Below are 23869 nucleotides of genomic sequence, written 5' to 3' on the forward strand. Positions count from 1 at the left end.
AGTCGTGCCAATTATTGGTTGGGTTGACCTAGTGGTAGATTACCTATTTACTCAATGACAGGCAACAAAGATTCAGTCGACCTGATCGGGATTTGGATCTAGAGTGATCAGACAAGAGATCAAAAATCCCGCCTTCCCAGTTGGTAGCAGAGGATGGTTGCCTTCTTGAGGAAGGTGATCTAGACTAGGTTAAGATTACCCCGAGGCCCCTAGAAATCGAGAGATGATCAACAGAAGAATCGCCTGCCGAAGAAGGTGCTGACGGTGCGAGAGAGAAAAGCAGCAGAGTCGGTCGAGAGTGAGTATAAGGGTCATGCGTTGTCAGCTTGCGGTGTTTTGTGTTGTACCTGTGTTGTAATGTCAAGCGGAGTTGAATGCCTGTAGTGTGATTGTGAGACGGTTGTGAGCGCGCGCAACCTGGTGAAAATCTTAAGTTCAGAGAAGAGCTTAAGTGGTTCGGGTGTATCGGACATCCAGAGTAATTGTCTACCATTGTGAAGGGGGTCATGAGGTACCATTGATCGCCCGCAGGACCGTGATAGGGGGAACGTAAGAGTGAGTGTATGAGTAACGGACGCTGGACGGACGTTTACTGTGTGTAAGTAACCTATCAGTTAAGGCGATCGTCTGAATGTTTTACGGAAGACGTTTCGTCAAGTGGAGGTGACAATTACAGTTAGACTGTGGACGTACAGTCAAGAAAAGTGATCGCTTGGTCGGAAGTAATCATTTTTCAGTGTATGAATGGGACGCATGCATGACCGGGAGACGAGCTGAGAAAGGAGGGGAACTGCTGCGAAGGGGAGACGAGTGACGTCAGAGAGAGCCGCGCTGTGACAGGCCGGTTGGTGTAAGACCGCGCTGGGATAGGCCGATTGACAAGAACCGCGCTGTGATAGGTCAGCTAGTAACAACCGCGCTAGGATTGGTGGATTGTCATCAGGAAGTAAACAAACGATACGAAGTAGTAAAAGAGTGAAGTGATCATGAAGTGCTTTAGGCGCTTGAGAGCGGCCTTTAAGAGAGAGGATAGAGAATCAGTGGACGGGGAAGAGGCCCCGCCGGAGGGTACACCAGCTCATTACATGGCTACGAATGTTTGGTTGCATACTATACTGTGGATCTCTGAGTGGAGTAAGAGGACAGAAGGGAACGAGGAATTGGCGTTCCCGAAATATGGAACGTTTAAGTTAGAAGCACTGAACCAGTTGAAAGCAGTAATGCTTGCGACGAGACCTCTACCCAGACCAACACAGTTTGAAGCCCTTAATGCATGGTTTAGGGCGGCGTACGATCGGAGCTTGAACAGGCGCCAGGAAAGAGTAAAACGATCGGTGCAAGCTGCGGAAATTCCATCGTCTCAAGACTTGTGCCACGACCTGTGCCCTGGGGACTGGGTCGTGGTGAAGAAGCACGTCAGGAAGAATTGTTTAGACGTGCCCAGGTCATACTGGTAACAAACACTGCAGTCAAGTGTGGAGGTCTGCCCAATTGGATACACGCTTCGCATACTCGGAGAGTTCCAGCACCCCTGGAAAAAAAAGCTCCTCTCTCGGACGAGAATCCAGCTGAGGACGGAGAAGCCACAGAGGGGGTCAGCCAAGCTGTGGGGGTGCCAGAGGAAGCTGGGAGTGTGTCTGACCAAGCCGAAGACGGACAATACACCAGCGAAACTGACATTGCCACAGAAGGAGAAGATAGCTGTGAATACGAAACAGACACTGATCAAGCTGTAAGTGATCAAGAGTCGAGTGCAAGGACAAGGAGCAGGAGGGAAAGGCGTGGAGAGGCTAGCTGGCCGGAAAGAAGGAGGAGGCCAAGCCTAAGATCAGCTTCAGAAAGTACCCTCGCTCCGATATCGGAAGACTCAGACTTGGACGAAGGTGCACCGGACTCAGAAGCAGAGAGTCTAAGAAGGTCGAGGAGGGTGCGTGTGCCCTGCAGAAGATACGCTACTCCTGAGTGGACCTACCTGGCAACAGATGTCTTGGGGACAGAGATCCGGGAGGGTGAGGGAAGTGAAGGTGATCAGTCTAGAACCCATCATTACGGTGGAAGTGAGGCTGTTGGCACCTGGAGTCGAGACTGAAGGGTTGCTAACATTCACTCTCCCCATCCCTCCGTATTTAAGCAGGATTAAAGACCTTGTACTGAACAGATTGGAATTTCTGACTTTGGGTCATCCAGTACCAGAACACGAGGAAACCATCCTTCGTTTAGAATTGTTGGAATATGCTATTAGAGCCGCTGGAACACGAATCATTGTAGACACCTAAAGAACTTTGTAAATAAGCCAGAGAGAGAAGATAACCTAGCGCCTAGTGGAAGAAGAGAAAACTTAGGGACATTTCATCTAGTTGACGGAGAAGGGCTAAGGTTGTCTGTTGCTGAAAAATAAGAGACTATGTTGCAAAAGGGGTTTATCAGCTTCCAAGAGTGATTCACAGACTGAATGAGCAAAAGAAACTGATTGGAGAAACAAACGAATAGAGACTTTTCAGAAGAAAATACTATTTGAGAACATGGAGGCCGGTAACCCGAACCGCAAGGCAAAATGCATAGTAGGCACACTATTAGCGGGAGTAATTCTTCTTATAGTTATAGTAGTTACCGTATCATATATAGTGGGACACGCAAGTGTAACGAAAACAACAGATGCAAAGCCTGTAGTGACACCGAAACCTGCTGCTGCTGGTAAAAAGGAGGACAATGCAATTCAAGAGAAAGCGTTGCTGGCAGCAGAGGCCCGTAGGTTACATGTAGATGAGTCACAGGGCAATTTTAAAACCAACGCTTATGCCAAACTGTTATATGAATACATTGACGTCATGGAGGCCAAGGATTGCTATGTCTGTATGCAATTACCTGCTTCAGTAGATGAGGGCATTAGATACCATCATCTCCCATTGACTTATGGTATTAAATGTAGTCTATTGCTTAGTATATTTTATGGACGAGATAGTTTTGAGTATTATTTCTCGAATTATGACTCAGTCTTACCAGAAGTCCCGAACTATAAGCAAATGAACAAATGGGACTATTACAAGAAGGAAGATAGATTGGCGAAATTCTTCATTCCTTGGGACCCTCTAGATACTTCATATGCACGCAGAAGCAATCTAACTTGCAAGGTATCAGAGATTGAGAAGAAGTTTATAGGGCAAGTTGATGACCGTTACAGAAGGCAAAAGATTCTGAAAATGTCAGGACAGTGGAAAACAGATTGGACCGAGGAGGAGAAGGCACACAAAAGGAAGGGTAGTAATGGTCCAATAGCTTTAGATCGAACACGGAAAGGGAAGTTATGCCTACACAGAAGCAAAACTTACTATGAGAATGTGTTTGTAGGTGAAGTTAGTTGTGAACATGCTTTTCGATTAGAATACTATACGAAAGATTTTTTAAAAGGAATGCAAGTGATTCCTAATGTATATTTTGTATGTGGAAGAAATGCCTACGTGAAACTACCTGACAACTGGTACGGTTCATGTTATTTGGCAATTGTTTTCCCCAAAATATATCATGCAAAGGATTTAGAGATTATAGAGGGAAAAGCCTCAGCAAGAGGAAGAAGAGATGTAGGTGATGCTGAGGTAGTTGGAGATGTATTTGGCGCTATGTTTCCTCTTTTAGGATTGATACTTAATGATGTCAAGATCAGGAGACTGGCTACAGTTGTAGACAGATTGTCTGCAAGTACTGCAAGATCACTAATGCTGGTGGAAGGAGAGATGCAATCGATAAGGGCAATGGTTCTTCAGAATCGTCTTGCTTTAGACGTTCTGTTAGCCAAAGAGGGCGGAGTCTGTAAGGCTTTGAAGGTCCAGGAATGTTGCACTTACATTCCAGACAATTCAAAACCTCTTGAGAAAGGTATACAAAACATAACTGAGATACATCAAGAAATAGAAGATCTGACAAAAATAAATGCGTGGGAGAAAGTGGGTCATGGAATGAGTAAAGTTGGAGGTTGGTTTGCCAACATAGGGAGGAGTTTTGTCTGGTACATCCTGAAACCCATCCTCATAGTAATAATCTGCATACTCATATTGTGGGGATTAGTGAGGTTGTATCAATGGTACAGAGCAAACAGGTTGCAAAGATCCATGAGAGAACAGGAACAGAGACTAGCTGTTATGCAAGATAATCAATACAGGAGTCTGAGGGCTCTGGAAACAATAAAGAGAGGGAACCTCGCAATAAGTTCTGTTTGACAAGCCAAAACCGATGTAATAATGGTGATGACCCCTAGAGGTCATCAAAGGGGGGAACTGAGAGAGTGCAAATCTGAGAAAACGTATAAGTGCACCATATTCACGACTTTAATGCACGGGTTTAGCTAAAGCAGCCAAAGTATTTAATCATATAATCAAATATGTATCTGAATGTTTGTTTAATTGATATAGAGAATCATATATAGAGTGTGAGACTAGTGTAGAAATGTGTGTAATTATTAAATTGATTATAAGTGTTAATCAGAATCCATGTTGTGTAGCTGCTATTGAAGTATATGTAACGCTGCAAAACGTAGAAATGTGCAGGCCTCATGGCAATGTATGAAGATCGACAACGTGTACTTATATTTTGACAGGACGTGGATTCACCATTATTCAGTAATTGATGCTCACATATTAAGGATCATGTTTTGTGGAAGTGTTTTATATATTCGTGTTTTATAGAAGTGTTTCATATAATCAGAGTGTATTTACAAGAATCGTTTTAGTTTTAGAAATAAGGGTTCATGAAGCACAAGTCGCTTGCTAGATAATTTAGTAGGCCTGGAAAGATAAAGTGGCTTCTTTGATCTGCACGTGTTAGTTAGAATCGAGACTCGTTAGAGCATAAATTGTCATTCCATTGTAAAGTTTATGGCCGGGGAGAGATAACCAGAGAGTGGAATTTGGGGCCCTATTCATGGGTGTCTGTTTGCAGGTGCGAGGGGGTCCCAATCAAGAGGGTGATGAATGGAGCTCTGTCCGGAGAGCCTGGCACAGGCCTGGAGGAGTATACTGGAATGTTCTGGGGGATACCGGCGAGCTGGAGAAAGAGCCTGGGAAGCAAGGTCAACGCTAACGAGAGGCCCAGAGGAGAGCCATCATGGAAGAAACCAGAACTGAAACCACGTGAGGGGCGTCTCAGAGGGGCGTTCCAAATTTCGATTGTCATTCTGTATTAGGGACAGCACCCTGGGGTGGAGGCAGAGCAGATGGCCTGAGGACCTTAAGAGAGCGGATGGGTAGGCAGAGAGGGCATGACTGCAATGCATAGGTTTTCATCTAAGACTAAGAGGAGTGCGTGAACTTCTTTGGAAGTCACCACGGCTGACACCTTTTTAGGATAAGATTCTGCTAAGTAGGGATGTCACCTAGTCCAGTGTAGGGACAGTTTAACCTGGTATTTTTCTTCATTTTGTAAATGTCTCGCAAGCTTCAGCTTGTGTCTATATTGGCAAATCTATTGATTCTTGAATTGGCATTGGTTGTATTTTTCTGTCGTTTAAGATCATTCAGAGAATTCATGTTTCTGTTGATGCCAGTGTACCTTTTGAACCTGATATTTAGATGTCTATACCTTCAGCTAACTTTGGCCTTACAATAAAACTTTTAAACTGATCGGTGGTAAGTGGTTCTTCTGAGTCGTGCCAATTATTGGTTGGGTTGACCTAGTGGTAGATTACCTATTTACTCAATGACAGGCAACAAAGATTCAGTCGACCTGATCGGGATTTGGATCTAGAGTGATCAGACAAGAGATCAAAAATCCCGCCTTCCCAGACGCAGTGAAGGGGCCCAAGCGAACCGCCTGCGCTCTGCCCGAGAGGAAGGACTTAATCCACTCGAGGGCAGGGCCCCGGACGCTGGCCTGCTCGACATGGTGGAGAAGGATGTTATGGTCCACCGTGTCGAACGCGGCCGACAGGTCCAGGAGCACAAGTGCCTGAGGGACTCCTCTGTCTGCATTCCCCCTCAGGGCGTCCATCACTGTCAGGATGACGGTCTCAGTGGAATGAGCCGGCCTGAAGCCAGCTTGATTGGGTTCCAGATAACTGGAGCTCTCGATACATTTTGAGAGGCAGGTAGTTATATGGGCCTCAAGGATTTTGGACAAGTAAGGCAAAAGGGAAATAGGGCGGTAGTTGGAAAGGATGGTAGAGTCTGCTCCCGGTTTTTTTAAGAGGGGGAATAGTATAGCCTCCTTGAATGCGCTAGGGACCCTACCGGTACTGAGGGAGGCATTCAAGAAGGGGAGAATGCTGTCTGGTAGGGAGAGGTAGACAACCCTAAGGATAGAGGGGGGGCAGCAATCATTAGGGGGCCCCGACTTGATGCGGGTTGAGAGCTCAGAGAGAGTACTGGGGTTGAGGGCAGGGAAATGGATCAGGGACAGAGGGTTAGGGGGAGAGGAGTCCGGCGACCCGCTAAACGTGGCGGGGGGGGGGGGGGAGATAGTGTTCTTGATGTCCACAATTTTCTCGATGAAGAAGGTATTTAGTGCATTGCAGGTCTCTTGTGTGGGAGTCTGAGTAAGGAGAGTTCTATCATCAGTAGTGAGATCATTCATTATTTTAAAAATTTCTTTTGATTTATTGTGGGCTGGGAGGATCCTGTCAGAGACGTGAATGGATTTGGCCCTGAGTATTGCGCCTTTTATAATCTTTACGGGCTGCTACATATAGCAGTCTGTCGGAGTTGGAGTAGTCACGTCTCCAATTTCGTTCTAGCTGGCGGAGCTTCAGTTTCTGTACCTTGAGGTCACTTGAGAACCATCTTTGCGAGTTGCCGTGCCTGGTATGAGCAAATTTGGTGAGGGGGGCAAATCGGTCGCTGGCTGCCTGGAGCCAATTGGCGATTTCTCCCTCCATCGAGTCGATACTTGAGTCGGGATGAATGGTGGGGGGAGTGTTGGTCAGGAAATCCAAGAAACTTTGGGAGTCATAAGAGCTCCATTTGCTAGACAGCCCACCTGCCAGAGTAGGGGCTTTGACCCTGCCTCTGATTGTAATGGTGATCTCGATCAGATAGTGATCCGACCAGGTGCAGGGGGAAATAACTGTGCTAGATCGTGTGTCCAAATGTGGTCGAGAGTGTGACCTTTGATATAAGGAATGTGCCCGTTTGATCCAGAGCAGTACTAATTGTTTTCACTGCTAGTACGACAGTGTCTAATTTGGCACTGACTGCTGCATCAGGTTGCAACGTCTCCTCCGCCAAACGTGTCTCAGATTGTTTCATTGAGTTCAATGCGGGCTGCGCAAGGGTGGGTGGAGCAGATGTTCTCAGATGACCCATCACAATTTGCTGAGCAGTAGACATCAGCCGGCTCTCAGCGCCACCCGTACCAGCTGCCTGGGATGGAAACCTATTGCAGGGAATAGTAACCGTGCCTGCCCCAGTGAGGTATTGAGCCATTGATCGAGTGGGCCGACACTTGAGCACTGTGTTCACAGAGGCAGTGAATATCCTGGAGGACCCCAATCTGAAGCTTGTGCCCTGTGCACTCACAGCAGGATGCCCTCAGCTGGACAGTAGAAGCAGTGTGAGCCTATTGTCCCCCGACCTAGCACACATCCCGTATTCATAGAAGACAGTCTCCCAAGGGTCACGGACAGTTGGGGCAGCGTATCTTGCCCTTAGGTGAGACCAGCAAGTGAGTCCAGGGGAGAGGAAGTCACATGAGTTCTGAGTCTGATCTAGGCACCATGCAGTGCCCCCTGGCACACCCCGTCAAGGCACAGCCTAGGTCTGAACCGACCCCCAGGTCTGTGCAGGAGGTAAAATGGCAAGAAGAGAGGGTGGGAAATGAGGGGGAGAAAAGAGAAGGGAGGTAGAAAGTATCCCAAGAGGGAGGAAAATGGCAGCACCTATGGATCACAACAAGGCCCCTCTCCACAGATTGCCTCACTACAATGGAGCTCCATGAAGCTGCCCTGAGGCCTGCGCTGAGTCGAGCACCAGCAGCCTCTACCACCACTGCATTTGTCAATGACCATCCTCAGATGGAAGCTGCCGTCTGCGAGCCTGGGCCCAATCCTAACCCCTGGCTCCTGCCAGAAGGCAAATTTTGCAGTGGAGAAAAAGGGCAGGTCAAGGCACTGCCAGGCACCAGGGCCCTTTCGGATGTGTGACTTGCACCCCACAAGTCCAGCGTCCCGCCTGTGGCCAACGTACATCGATGGAGTTCTGTCTGGTAGGTCCCCATGGCTCGCGCCCAGAGAAGGCCTGCGTTAGCGTCACCTCTCATCATAACAGACACCCCCTGAATGGATGGCAGAACCAAGTCGCACCTTAGTAGTCCCCCCTCCTCACAAGCTTCCACCGCAACGGGGCCTAGGCCTGATCTGACCACTGGGCCAGTGCAGGGAGCAAGATACCTGATAGGGAAGGGTGGGGGATCCGCTAGTTGCAGCAACAGAGGCAGCCCGCTAGAGTTTGGCAGACCTCCGTCGCGCAGCTCATCTCACTGTATGTATAATGCATGCTGGGGCACAGGTGCCAGGGCCCTCCATTCTCCACTTGGGTGGCAGGGCAGTCGAAGTACGGCCTACCCCCTGATATTACTGCATATTCAGGAACAGCAGTGGGGGCCAAAACATCAGCCAAATACCAATAAAAGCAATGTTGGGCACAAGCGTGCCTGGGCACGATCTGGCCCCTGGGCTCTAGTGGAAGGTCGTGCCCCGCCGCAGATTAGAAGGGGACAGGAGATGCCTCAGCCCTCTAGTGCACAGCTCCCTCTTGGACACAGGTTTGTAGGTCCAGCAGCCAGCCTCCTCCGCTAGACCCTCGTTTGTGTCCCGATCACCTCTGTCCTCCGGGGAAGCGCAGATACTCAAGTTCAGAGCCTCTCAATGCATATTAAACAGGACACAATACTAAAACCACAGCCCCTTTTGTCATTTCACTTGATTTTTCTTTCCAGCCTTCACCACTCAAGATCAGTTGAATAAAAAAAGAGATGAACCTTCTCACAATTTGACCACAGAATCCCATACAGTATTCCATGATTGTGATTAGCTTATCATGATCAGTTGTAGCAAAGCCCACTGAGATTTTTTTAAACGAGAAGACCGGAGTCCCACTCTTCCAAAATGTGATGTGCATATTTGGGTGACAGTTTCAGCAGGAAGGGAAGTTTCATTAATAGTCCGATAGCTGCTAGGAGTCAGGTAGGTATTGCTCATTGCTGACAAAGGTGCAGTACCAGTTAAACACTCATATTTACATCACTTTTACAAGAAGTGGCAGGTTAGAAACATGTCTATAATTTGATAGCGGTACAAAAGGGGGTGGTGATGGACGGAGCATCTGAATCAATGAAACACTCACACCCAGTCAAAAGATCTGGGTTTAATCCATCACCGTTCTTTAGCCCACTCTGCCACCCCAGTTCATACATGGCTATATGCAAATCAGTCTTACCCTGTGCCTCATGGGGACAGTCCAGCCCGAACTGCCAAGCCATGTCTTCCCTGGACCGGTTTCTGGCATTCCAGCCGTCTTCAGCCCGGCTTGCTTGAATCCAGTGGCAAAGTGAGCAAGGGACTCACGTCTGAGCATACCCTGCCACACTTATGGCGGCCAAAAGCAGTACAAAAGGGGGTGGTGATGGACGGAGCATCTGAATCAATCAAACACTCACACCCAGTCAAAAGATCTGGGTTTAATCCATCACCGTTCTTTAGCCCACTCTGCCACCCCAGTTCAGACATGGCTATATGCAAATCAGTCTGACCCTGTGCCTCATGGGAACAGTCCAGCCCGAACTGCCAAGCCATGTCTTCCCGGGATCGGAAACAAGCTTCCGAGGACCGGTTTCTGGCATTCCAGCCGTCTTCAGCCCGGCTTGCTTGAATCCAGTGGCAAAGTGAGCAAGGGACTCACGTCTGAGCATACCCTGCCACACTTATGGCGTCCAAAAGTGGTACAAAAGGGGGTGGTGATGGACGGAGCATCTGAATCAATCAAACACTCACACCCAGTCAAAAGATCTGGGTTTAATCCATCACCATTCTTTAGCCCACTCTGCCACCCCAATTCAGTCATGGCTATATGCAAATCAGTCTGACCCTGTGCCTCATGGGAACAGTCCAGCCCGAACTGCCAAGCCATAATTTCATAGCAGCATGGGGTCGATATTGGGGTTTTTCAGGAAGCAGCCGATTTTGATAGTTTTTTAACCGAATGATGCAGACATGATCACGGAGCAAACAGCTGTGGTGGAATGAAGGAAGTTGTCTTTAATGATATTCACACTAATAGTATACGTGTAACCTGTTGTTCCAACACTTAGAGTTGATTAATATTCCCAGTTCATTCTTTTTTGGATGATATTGATAGATTCGTATATCTTACTCGTAATGACGTATATATGTATGAAGTTTCCACCTCGTTATCCTCTCCTGTTGCTTGAACCTGTAAAGTATTTCAAATGTAATTATATGCTTGTTTCAGATGCTGCTGGAAAGGTGGTCCGATTGTTGGTTTTTAGGGGCGATGTCTATTAGAACTGATAAAATATCTAATTTGATAAAAAAAATATTTGAAAGAGAGTAACTCGTCACACCTGACCAAAGAGTTGCCACAAATTTTATGAAACAAGGATTTTGCTAATCCTTTTTTCTAATTTAGTGCATAGCATGGTTGATTTTAGTACATGCTAATAGGTCAGCATTTTCCATATTTTAGATCTCTCTTCTCTTGTGAAGAAATGGCACAGGAAACTAAAGCTGGCTGAGTCCTTGAGTTGCTGTTTGGTTGTAGGGCAGCAATTGTGTCAATATTTTACCCAATGTAGCTGTGTTACTAAAGCAGACACTTCACATATGGTGGTTCCTGAAAGGCTTGGTGGATGGAGATTCACAAGAGCATGAGGAGTTGTTTTTTGTAGCGTGTGTCCAGATTTTCAGAGCGAAGACATTAGGTAGCAGTGTTGTGGTTAGTAAAGACATTTAAAAAGATCATTTTACTGCTGATTGGTATGCAATAATGAGAGACCTTATCCTCCCTTTACCGTGTGTGTATGGGTTCTTATTTAACCTCTAAATATGGTTCCTGTTTCACACACCAGGTGGAAGAAAACGTACGTTTATTAAATGTTGACATTTTTTATAGCAGTTTTGGAATTTCCAGTCTAGGCACCCACTCACACTTGCACATAAGTCCCTTATTATTCGTGCTAGTGGCACACATATACACAGTTCGACCTCCAGTGAAGCGCAGTTGTCTGGTGGTGACGGAGAAGTGGATACCAATCAAGTATAGTTTATACTGCTTTATTAGAAATGTGTTTTCGATTTTCTAGGAGGCTAAGGCAGCAGTGGAAGAGACAAAAGCGTTAAGAAGCCGTATCCATCTGGCAGAAGCAGCGCAGAAGCAGGCTCATGGAATGGAGCTGGACTATGAAGAAGTCATTGGCCTTTTAGAGAATGAAATTACAGAACTAAAAGCTCAGCTTGCTGGTGATCACTCAGGACAAAATAAGGTAGGCAAGATATCCTTCTTTGGTTGCCATGGTATCCTTGCAATTTTCGTACATCCTGCCTTCATTTGCTTTTCATCTGTTCTGCTAAAGTAGGTCACGGTTTGTTGTGTACTATTCAGTATGCTGAATGATGCTGTGAAGAGGAGGTGTGCCCACATAAAGTGAGAGTCCTAAAAGTGGGGGCAGCAAGTACATATGGGTCACTGATCATTGTGGTAAAGCTCATAAATAAGACTACCCATATTGGCAAACATTGTTGCACAAAACACACTGAAACATACTGAATTAGACAATAAAAGTCTAAAAACACACTTTGGCAATTAAACAAATTAAAACGGAAACTGAATTATCAGTCACTCACCCTCAGTCTTTTTTTTTCTGGTCCCTTTACTAATGTAATGTGTTCTCGCTGAATTGGAATTCTGAATCCACTACTTCTCCACAATTTCTCATCTTGTTTCACTCTCCCCCTCTGTTCCTTCCCTGATCTCCCTCCATCTCTCTAACACACTACTTTTCTCTGTCTTTCCTAGCCATACCATTCTTATTTCTTCTGCTCTGTTTCTGCTATCATTGTCCCTTAAAGCAATCTCATGTCTAATAGCATGGCGAGTATGAATGATGGTCAAAAGAGGAGGCAATTGGGAGATGACAAAGGTGCACTGGAGAGTGATGAAAGACCAGCAACTGGAGGGCAGAACCAATGACACGTTTTTGAAACCAGATAGTTTTCATCTGTTCCCCGCTAAAAGTTGAATGATCTTCATTGTCTTTACTGCAGATGGGAATGGACTTCAATTTCTTAGGGACAGGTGCTGGTGTTTTTCTATTCTTGCATTTAGTTATTATATGCAATTTATTGATGAAGATGTTATGTCAGACCATGATACCTCTGGGCTCGTTCGCTACCAGAATATTCCACCTCCAGGCACCACCAAGTCTGATTGCTGTTATGGCACAGACTATTGGAGTGGCCAAGCGAGGGAAAGGTTGTTTGGGAAGGAACTGCGGGTAGGGAGACCTGAAAGAAAAAACTAAACTTAATAGTTACTGCGCCTCTGTGACCTCTCTTCTTCTATCCCTTTACTTCCTTGGATTATTTACCTGAGCATTGCCCTCACAGATTGTTTGTTAAGTAGTTTGTACTGCCCTGGAAACAGAACACAACAGGTGATAAGTGACAACTGCAAATATTCCTAACAGATCTTCACTACTAGTGTATACCTTGCAAAGAAACCTACCAGATCTTGCTCTTTGGATGTCTTGAGCTGACCTTGGAGTTGGTCTGAAAGATAGGTATCACTGATAGGCAACAAATGTAGGTCGGTATCTTGCTTGGTCTTTTCAAGTAAAGTCTTTCCCTAGCGCTCTGACTTCATCTGCTTAGGCATAGTTCCAATGCAATACTCACTGTCTCAAACAAGAAGTCTCCAACAGCTCACAGGTTTTTCTGATATTTGGAATGAACTGCCTGACAACATATGTACAAAGGTATGTCTTTTAAAGTTAAAAAAATGACACGTAAAAATGTAAATACAGAACCATTGCGCAAAGCGCTCTTACCCCTGAGATTGGGCCAATCTCTTAACACTGCATTATTTCACATCGAACACATCAGAGTTTACCAGAAGAGTCCACTCTAGCTCTGTGCTCAGCTATTGTTCCCGTTCTGCAGCTGGTGTTGCTCCGCCACCAGTCTCTGTCGGAATGGGACACACCCAAGCAAATGCAGGAGCCAAAACAAGACTTGAGCTGCATATGCTGCCAGGACGGAGTAATAGTGAGCGTAAAATCAAGAGTGGGGCTCGATTTATACCCAAGCCCCTCACAAGATGACCGCTGCTCTTGAAATCAGGGATTTGTAGTTCAAGAGCATGGTGAGCCTTGATAGCATGAGCACAGTGAATCTACAAGAAAAAGAACACAATATCCCCACAGATCACTCAAGGATTTAAAAAAGGCAGCAGGCATGTGAGCAAAGTCAAATGGTGCCATATCCAGAAGCTGAAAAGGCACAATGTCACCAATATTTAGCTCTGATCAAAGCCCGGTGTTTCTTGCCACACAGTTTGCTAGTATATGATGCTTGATGCCCCCAAAGAGAAGTAACTCCCTAGAGCCGCCCGTCAAGGCCATGACCTGTTAGCTGGCTCTTAGGGTTCTTGTTGGGCTACAACTTTAGATGAGTCTGCTGATACTTTTGAAACCCAGTTCTAAATTGCTTTGATTATAATGAACCAGTTCTATGGGTCTCTGTTCACTCAGTGTAACAGGGAGTTTGCCACCTGCCTAGACAGTGTGGCTAAACCGTCTGATATCTTGGGGACGTTAGGAAGAATCTCTGGAGTTATAGCCAACTTATTGTGGGCCTCGGGTGAACGAACGTTCCTCTCATTCAGGCCAGAGATAGTTTGACATTGAGTGTTCTCGTGCCTCCAGGAGTCTTAAGGAGGTTTTGAGTGCCACACCAAGAAACCCCCTGGCTGCAAGAGATTTCGTTGACAATATGAGGCCGTTTTGGCAAAGCACAAATCGGTCTTGAATGAGGAGGCTTGGTTAGAGTTGGTAGAGTCCAGCACCCTGGAAAACAGCTCCAAGGTTTGGGGCATTATTAACAGCCCCTTTTTGCAGGAGATTGTGCCGATTTATTGGATGTCCATATGTCTGAGGATGATTGGGTAAGCCATTTCGAGGGCATGTTTCAGCCAGACTACATCTGGAGGGAAGCCCAGCAAATTGTGGTGGGTTAATCCAAGGTCATATTTTAAGGAAATGAGAGCAGGTATTCTGGAGTTGTCTAAAAACAAAGCCGGTCTGTGGTCTTCTTTGTTCTGAACCCCGGAGGATCCAGCCGAAAGGAACTAGCTCTCCGCAGGGAACGGTTGCTTCCTGAGATAGTGAGCTTGTTAAACTGAGTCACCAATGGTGGAGTTTGCTTCTGTAGGATCCGAGGGCTACATTTGAGCACTAGTAGTAGGAGCTGTGAGTGTTTCTCGAATGTGGCAGGAGTCGTGAGCGAGTCCCGAAACGCGTCAGGGTGCTGCGAGTGAGTCCTGAAATGAGGCAGGAGCCGTGAGTGAGTCCCAAAATGAGGCAGGAGCCGTGAGTGAGTCCCAAAATGAGGCAGGAGCCGTGAGTGAGTCCCAAAACACGGCAGGGGCCACGAGTGAGCCCCGAAATGCAGCAGGAGCCGCGAGTGAGTCCTGAAACGCAGCAGGAGCCGCAAGGGCATTACTTGAACGTGGCAGGAGCCGCAAAAACTTCTATAAGCAGCAGGAACAGGAACAAAAAAACGTAATACCCTACCCCAAGAGCTCATCACTTACTTTTTTCAGGCCTCCAGCAGTCTAACAGACTCGGACGAGGGGAAAGAGGAGAGCAGTCTCCAAACCATCAGAAACCCCAAAGAACAACAAGGGTCAGAGCGGGCACCATTCCTGTGAGCCCACCACCACACAGAAAACAGGGAGTCCTGAGACCAGTCTTAAAGCAGCCGCTAGGGCAAAAAGCCCAATATGGATTACAGCTGATCTCCATCAGTGGCGCACAGAGGAGGATGATGATGAATATAAGGAGGTGGTCGTGGCTAAACCACTAATGAGCACATGTAAGAGAACTGCTCCAACAGTGACACCCTTGATAAATCAGAAGACAACTTCTCCAGGAACGGACGACTTAACTACCTCCTTCCTGCAAAAACTAGAACAGACCATTGAAAGAACACTGGATGCAACTCCAATAAATCGCAACACCAATAAATTCCAAACAGAGGGTTGGAGCCCAATGGGCCAAGCATATCAGCAAGATGCAACGGAAGAGGCTATTCTCTAAGAGTTAAATCTGTTAGCAACAAGAGAAGAACTATTTATTTATTATTTTATTTAGAAGCTTGTAAAGCGCTCAGCTACCCCCAACGGGGGTGTCCCGGCGCTGTGGACGTGCGACAGCCAGAGAGGTTCAGTGAAGGCAGGATCAGAGAAAAGAGCCAAGTCTTAAGTTTCCTTTGAAGCAAAGGCTCTGATGTAAGAAATCTGAGTTCCAACGGTAGTAGATTCCAGAATTTGGAAGTGACCACAGCAAATGCCCTACCTCCCGTACGTGCAAGACGAAATTGAGGGCAAAACATTAGGCGGAGGTGATTAAATCTAAGGTCCCGCATCGCTTGTGTCATCTTAAGTCTGTGCCTCAAGTAAGCAGGGCCTCGTCCATTAAGAGCTCTAAAGGCAAGGACCAGGGCCTTGAACTGTATCCGGTATCTCACTGGAAGCCAGTGCAGTTTTGGCCAAATAAGGTGAAATAGAGTGGCGCAAGGGAATGTTACAAATCAGCCTGGCCACTGAGTTCTGCACTATCTGCAGACGGGTAATGAGATACCCCGGGGCTCCAACATACAGACTGTTTGCGTAGTCCAAATGAGACGTTATTAGGGCTTGGACTACCGTTCTGTGAGAATCAAGTGGCAGAAAAGGGAGGATTTTTTTAATCATTCGAAGCTTTCCAAAGCAAGATGCCAAAACTTTATTAATTTGAGTTTTACAGGATAAAGCTGTATCAAATTGGAAGCCCAAATTACGGGCAGCTTAAACTGGTACCGGGGGGTGGGGGGGATTAAGTTCAGATGGCCACCAAATATTAGCGGGAATAGAAGATTTCTGGTTAAAAAATAAGACCTCCGTCTTATCAGTGTTCAATTTTAAGTTGTTGGAGGACATCCAGGAGGCGATGTTCACCAGGCAATGGCGGAAATTGGCCAAAGAGCTTTCAGAGTGGTCTTTAAAAGAAAACACAAGCTGAGTGTCATCAGCATAAAAGACCACTCTGACGCCGCAAGATTCAACCACTTTCACCAACGGGCTCAGGTACACATTAAATAAAAGGTGTGGAATTGTAGTTTACGAGCTGAACATCATCTGCGCCAGCTTGTCACCCACGTACAACGCGCACGATATCCATTTTTAGGTATCATGGTCTCCCTGTCCACGATCGATCGCCAGCGCGCTCCTCTGACCCTGCAAGCACCCTCTGCGCACCCTGGCTCCCCCTCCCTCCCTCACATGAGCATAACCCTTCTCCTCCTGAATGACCCTGTCCTTGGGAGTCACCTCCTCTCCTTCCATGAATACCCCTCTGTTGATAAACCATCCCTCCGCGCTTGATTGTCCACGCGGCATGAATACCACTCCTTTGATGACCCCTTCCCCCGAGTCCGACTGTCCACACAGGTCCGAGGCCATCGCCTAAGCCGGGAGATACCGTTTACTGCCCCTTATTGTATGGAGTCGCTCCTCTTCAAAGGATCCACTATTGATCATGGCCTCCCCACCCCATGGGATACGATCAGGCGCACACATCCTAAGAATCGGCGGAACACTCAGCCGCGTGATAGCCCCCTCCTGTTATCAGCAGGGTGAGGACCTCTATTGTGGATGTATGTGGGGGTGGGTTTGACACGATGATTACGGGGACGTCATTTCATAAGTTTAAAGAGTCTTTTATGCAATAAAGAATGCTCACATGTCATAAACCAGGGTATAAGAGGCCAGGCCTCAGAGAGGCTGTTAGAGCACCTCGAGACGATACCTTGTTGTCTGATCTGATGTGTTCTGCTCCGTCGGAATAAAACTTCTGTTTCCTGCCTTCTGGTCTCCGGCGCCTGCCTCATTGCTTGGTAATTTGAATGGTACAAAGGCGGTTAGCGCCGGGCAAATCTTGAAAAAGGTCATAGTCCTACCCTTTTTCCACAATTGGCGTCCCAAAGCGTGGGGCCCATCAGCGACACGTGGATCCAGTGGGAGAGGTCCCGACGACAGAGTGAACGACTGCAACGATCGGGAGAGCTCGTGTCCGATAGACCCTCGTCTGACAGCCGATCATCCGACCTTCACTAGTTCCGAACAGACCTCTCTCGAGTGATCTACGGTCCTGACTGAGAACCATCAGGAGTGCCACGAACATCACAAAGAAGAGAGGACGATCGGGCGCTGGATTCGGAAGACAGGAAACCGTCCATGCGGTCCGGGTAAGGTCGTGTAAACACGACAAATTGAGAAATGATTGTTTGATTTGGATAATACCAGTATTACGCTTTGTTGATCCCTCTGGAGATTCACCGTCTGCAAACGGAGAAAACAACAGGCTCTCTCTTTGCAAACAGTGAAAGATAGGTAACGCAGACTTTTGTCCCCATTGTAATCCGTCGTGCCTATCTTCCCCCCCCACTGTTTTCCCGAACTGTCGTTCGTGGATTGTTGTCTGGAGATTCTCTGTCTGCAAACAGGGAAGAACAAGGTCTCTCTTTGCAGGTAGAGAAAGAGTGGGTAACGCAAAACTTTAACACGTCGTACCCACTTATTCTCCCCATTGATTGTTTGATTGACCGTACATTAAGTGTTCGGTATTGGTTCTTTTGAGGTATTCACGGCCTACAAACAACGTAGAATAGAAATATTCTGTCTAGTCTTTGTCCGCCGTGATAAGATAGGTAGTGCAGACCTTTGTCCCCGTTGTAACCCGTCATGCCTATCTTCTCCCCACTGATTGGTAGCCTGTACAGCCCGGACCGCTTATTAGAGATGAACCATCCAGCTCCACTGGAGGGCACCCCTAATAAGGACATGTTCACTAAGCATGGACTAGTCGCTATAGCTTATACTAAGCTATGGCATAAATATACAAAGAAGAACCCTGAAAGTCAGTGGCCACTGATAGGTTCCTTTGATGAAAATAAAATAAAAACATTGGAAATAGCGCTCCAGAAAAATAAGACCACGCCCACTATGCTCGATAGTATTGGCATGTGGCGCAAAGAAACGGAACAACGGAAGAAAAGAGAAGAAGCAAAAATAGGGAAAGAATTACGAAAGGCAGCCCACCTAGCCGCTAAGCAACTAGAAGAAGAAATAAAAGAAAGAAAAGAAGCTGCACAAAACCAAGAATCAGGGTCGACAGGTCAATGCCCTATTAGGACCCCCTCTGCGCTCTACCCTGAATTGCCCTCCAAACAACAGACGAACGATGAGTTACTGCTAGGTCCCCCAATCATCTATATGCCCCCTCCATATGCCCCCTGCCAACAAAGCTTGCAAGCCCCGAGTGCGAGCGAAAGTGACCTCAGCGCTAGTGCACCAGCCCTCACGGCCTCCGCACCAGCCACATTAACAACATCGCCAGATGACCCCGAGGCTAGCAAGCAACCACCAGCCAGACCAAATAGGTTGAGCAAAGATGAACGGGATGGGATTGACAAAATAGCAAAGACATTAGTAGAACGAAGGGAGAGCGAAGAATACACAATGAACATGTATAATTCGCATGCCGACAGCCACAGACGGCATTTCATTTTGCGATTTAGCTACCACACCCTGAACACATATGAGGATAGGTATCAAAGTAAGGGCCCCGCTAAACTGACAACGCTGTATAGGAAGATTGATGTTGGAGATGGGACTGAACGTGAGGCGACGGAGCTCTTCATGCAGACGCTTTAGGTCTTCCGCCACCTCACGGAACAAAAACCAGAAGCCAAGGTTACAGTCCCTGAAACGACCTCAGTAGAAGTAGCCAACACTATGATGCCCATCAGAGAGGCGGCCCCTTACTGGATCCCGCCACGTGGCCAGGGAACAAGCGATGATATTAATCACACAGATGCAAAAGGAAGGGTTGTGTACAATTGGGTTTACCAACCATGGGACCGACAAGATATCCTAACCTTTAAACAAACTCTGCCCGATTTAAGAAAGAACCCGACAGCATTCTATACTGAATTAGGCACAGCCTTGGGTTCGACGATAATGACTTTAGCGGACATTGACTTGTTTTTCGGGTTATGCCTGCCAGCTGACGTGTGGAAGCAAATCCGGAAGGCTGACCACACGGATCTGTTTGGACATACTTGGGACCAACTCAGTAAACTAGATAGACAGCGAGAGCCTGGAAGGAAACCAGTAAAGGACATATTAGAACTCCCAGACAAATTAGTTCAGAAATTAAAGACACTGATCCCAGAGAAAAAGGTAGATTGGTCGATAGTCACGGCCTGTCGTCAGAAACCCCAGGAAGATGTGTCAGAATACTTCTCCCGGTTCGAGACAGTGTTCTCCGACTACAGTGGCCAAGACATGACCACCGCAACCGGACAACACCTGTTTGTACAAAATTATGTAAAAGGCCTATCACAAGAGGTCTCCCAAAAACTGCAGACGAGTGAGAGTAGTTGGGGGGCCTCCAAACCCGCAGCTATCCTTCAGATGGCTCAGTATTACGAGCACCAAAAGAATGAGAATGATAGGGCGTCCGAGAAAAAGAAGAAAGATTTAAAAGAAAGGGTGATGATAGCCCAGATACAAGGTATAGCGGTAGGACGGGAACACCAAAGGGGGAACTACCAATCGACCACCCCCAGAAATCCACCTCCTAAAGACCACACCCCAACACCCCACACTGGACGTAGAGACATTAGCGATGACCAATGCGCCTTCTGCAAAGGATTCGGCCATTGGAAATCCCAGTGTCCGGTTCTGCTAGAGATGAACAGAAATAGGGACCCCAGGGATGTGGCGGGTGGTCCGAGAAATAGAGGACAAGGACGAGGTCACACAAACGACACCAACAATGACAGATCAGGGAGATTGAACACATTTGACCGCCCCCGACAGAACCAATATCAACTATCCGACGGTGAAAATGCCCCCGATTTTGCATAGGACTGCCAGGGGCAAGGGAGGGATCCAGTCGAGCTCTGTGTTGACCAGCAAGGTCCTTATGTCACTGCTAAGGTCCTGGGTACAGAGTCTCCATTTTTGGTAGACACTGGGGCGACACGTAGTGTGTTATCGAAACGACTGATTCCAAGGGCACCCTTGTCTGGCTCACACATTACATCGATAGGTTTCGATGGGACGCCCTCCACTAACCCTCTGTCCGTACCTATCACCTTTGACCTAGAAAACAACACCACTGACACAACATTTCTGCTCTCCTCCAACTCCCCTGACGCCATTATGGGCATTGACTTACTGAAACATTTTCGAGCCACCATTAGGTGTTCCCCAGATGGAATCCGAGTCATCCTGTACGACAACCCAGACATACCCAAATCTTGCCCTGCACGACACATGTGCTCCATAACTGATGCTGACCTGTCCATGCTTGATACCCTGCCTCCGTACCTATGGGCCAAAAATGACTCTGATGTGGGACGAATGATGATTGACCCCATTCATATAACTGTAAGACAGGACGCTATGCTCCCGAAACTCCCACAATATCGGATATCCCCCGAGGGCGAGAAGGCACTGGTAGCGATCATTCAGTCTCTGGTAGATGCAGGAGTGGTTGAAGAGGTGGTTAGCAACGTTTGCAACAGCCCAATCCTACCTATTGTTAAGAAGCAAGGCGAAGGAGATGAGAAAGCATACCGCTTCATCATCGACCTGTGAGAAATTAACAAAGTGGTTGTACCCCAATACCCCGTAGTCTCAGATATCACCACCATTCTGACCCTCATCCCGCCCACTGCCACCACCTTCACTGTTATCGACCTCAAGAATGCATTTTTCTCTATCCCCATCCATACAGACAGCCGTTATCTCTTCGGCTTCACCTTAAAGTCCCGCTCGTACCGATTTTGTAGAGCCCCCCAGGGGTACACTGAAAGTCCCAGTATTTACAGCCAGGCCCTCAAAAGACAGCTGGACGCCGTCCAGCTACCGGATGGAGTGGTGTTGATTCAATATGTCGATGATATCCTTTTGGCGGCCGACACCACCCCACTTGCAATCACAGCCACTGTCCAACTCCTACACTTTCTTGCAGAGAACGGCCATAAAGTTTCCAAAAAGAAATTACAGTTCTGCCAGCCACAAGTGACATACCTAGGCCATCTCCTGTCCAAAGAAGGGAGGAAACTCACACCCGACCGAATCCAAACCATCCTAGACACCCCCGTCCCAAAAACACAAAAGCAAGTCCGCTCTTTGGTTGGCCTAACCTCTTTTTGCAGACAGTGGTTACCTAATTTCAGCCTCATTGTAAAACCCCTACTTGCCCTATTAACCAAAGATGCCTCCTTCCCGCTCCCTTGGACCCCTGAGTGTCAAGCATCCTTTAAGGAATTGCGAGATGCCCTCTGTTCAGCGCCCGTCCTGGGAACCCCGGATTACTCCAAACCCTTCTCCCTCTTCACCCACGAAAGGGAGGGGTGTGCATTGTCTGTCCTAACTCAATCAATTGGTCCTAAGCAGCGCCCTTGTGCCTACTTCTCCGCCACTCTTGATCCTGTAGCCAGAGCTTTGCCTGCCTGCCTTCGAGCAGTAGCTGCCGCTGCTGTCTCTATCCGTCAGAGCGAAGGAATCGTACTTTCAAACTCCCTCACTGTGTTAGTCCCCCATGCAGTCGACACCCTTCTGAACCAAACCAAGACTCAACATTTGACTAGCGCACGACTGACAGGGTACGAACTGACGCTACTTGCACCCCACATCACACTAAAGAGATGCACGACTTTGAATCCTGCCACATTACTGCCCCTGCCTGAAAATGACCCCGACGTTCCTCCCATACACGACTGCGTGACCCTCACGGACGAACAAACTAGGAGTAGAGTTGACCTCCGAGACACTGCTTTCACTGACCCCGATGGAGAGCTATGGGTAGACGGCTCATGCATCAAACTCCCAGATGGCACCACTTCAGCTGCCTATGCAGTAACGACAGCCCGAACAGTAGTTGAAACAGCCTGCATCACACAACGATCTGCCCAGGCAGCACAGCTGATAGCCCTCACACGAGCATGCATCATAGCCACAGGGACCACCGCGAACGTATATACAGACAGCCAGTATGCCTTCGGGGTGGTTCACCATTTTGGGCTCCTGTGGAGGGAGAGGGGATTCCTGACGTCCCACGGCACCCCTATCCTTCACGGAGATCTGGTTTCTGCCCTGATTGAAGCGGTTCTCCTCCCCAAACGACTAGCAGTGATCAAATGCCAGGCACACAAGAAGGTGACAGACTTAGTCGGACAAGGGAATGCACTGGCCGACATCACTGCACGAACCACAGCTGGGAATAGGACGGTGACACGCATGTATGTGACCAGGTCACAGGCAGAGAAATGGACTGACGCAAGGGAAATGATCAGAGACATCCAGTCGGCCAGCACCCCTCACGAACTGACTAAGTGGGCCGGGGTGGGTTTGAAGGATGATGAGGGCTGCTGGCGAACAAAAGATGCAAACAAATGGTTGCTACCTGACTCATACCTGATCCCCATACTGACAATGGCTCATTCCCCCGCACACATAGGATCTGCACCCATGATCGAACTCATTTCCACAGTCTGGCACAACGACAAAATCCCAGACTCAGCCAGACGCCTAGTCCAGCAGTGCCTTATCTGTCTGCAACACAACCCCGGGAAAGGAACTGTGGTACCCCGGGAAGGGTTTGGGACCCCCAATCACCCCTTTGAGGACCTTCAGATGGACTACATCCAACTAGAGAGATGCCAAAGCTTGAAATATGTACTAGTCGTCGTATGTGCCTTCAGCAAATGGGTAGAGGCCTATCCAACCCGTGACAACACTGCCATGACTACTGCCAAAGTACTACTGAAAGAATTCTTTCCTCGCTATGGCCTTTGTCGAATTTTATGGAGCGACAATGGCCCCCACTTCATAGCTGAGGTTATCCAACTAATCCTAAAGGGATTGGGGGTGAAACAGAGATTTCACGCAGTCTTCCACCCCCAATCCGCCGGCCTGGTGGAACGCCATAATGCCACACTGAAGTTGAAATTGTCAAAAATAGTGGCAACCACCGGACTTAAATGGTCAGACGCTCTCCCTTTGGCCTTGCTATCGATGCGCTCTACTCCCACCAAACGCCATTTGACCCCCTACGAGGTTGTATTCGGGTGACCGATGAACCTCTGGACTGCTCCCAAACCAACCTCCATTCATGACGTCCCGGACGTCCTACTGTCTGATTATTTGTGCAAGTTAACTAAAACGTTGTCTGTCATTCATCAACAGGTGCAGCAGGCCATCCCCGATGTTTCCAGGGGCCCAGGCCACGACATCCAACCGGGGGACTTTGTTCTAGTCCGCAACTTCCAACGGACCAAGAGCCTAGAACCCCGGTGGACGGGCCCCTGGCAAGTGCTGATTACCACACGGACGGCGCTTCGAGTGGAGGGGAAAAGGCACTGGCTGCACGCACATCACTGCCGGAAGGTCTCTGTGAACCTGGCCACGACAGAAAACGTCAACACCCAAGAAGAGCTCCTGAACAAGGACCGACCGACATTGAACTGTTATCCCGATACTGGGGCACTTGAACTTGCAAAATTCTCTGACCCCACTGTGCCGACCAGAGAAGGGTATTT

The 23869-nt window shown here is 47.8% G+C and overlaps 1 protein-coding gene across 4 annotated transcripts in view; it reads left to right on the top strand.

The window, feature by feature from the left end:
* Window positions 1–23869, top strand: part of STXBP4 (syntaxin binding protein 4) — a 553950-nt gene that overhangs the window by 335521 nt on the left and 194560 nt on the right. For all 4 annotated transcript variants that reach the window (XM_086930861.1, XM_086930863.1, XM_086930862.1 and 1 more), the window contains one exon: window positions 11302–11481. In XM_086930861.1, coding sequence (XP_086786987.1) covers window positions 11302–11481 — 180 coding nt within the window. The remainder of the gene's footprint in view (window positions 1–11301; window positions 11482–23869) is intronic.

The sequence above is a fragment of the Lissotriton vulgaris genome, chromosome 7, assembly GCF_964263255.1.
Source record: "Lissotriton vulgaris chromosome 7, aLisVul1.2, whole genome shotgun sequence".
In the NCBI taxonomy this organism is placed as follows: Eukaryota; Metazoa; Chordata; class Amphibia; order Caudata; family Salamandridae; genus Lissotriton; species Lissotriton vulgaris.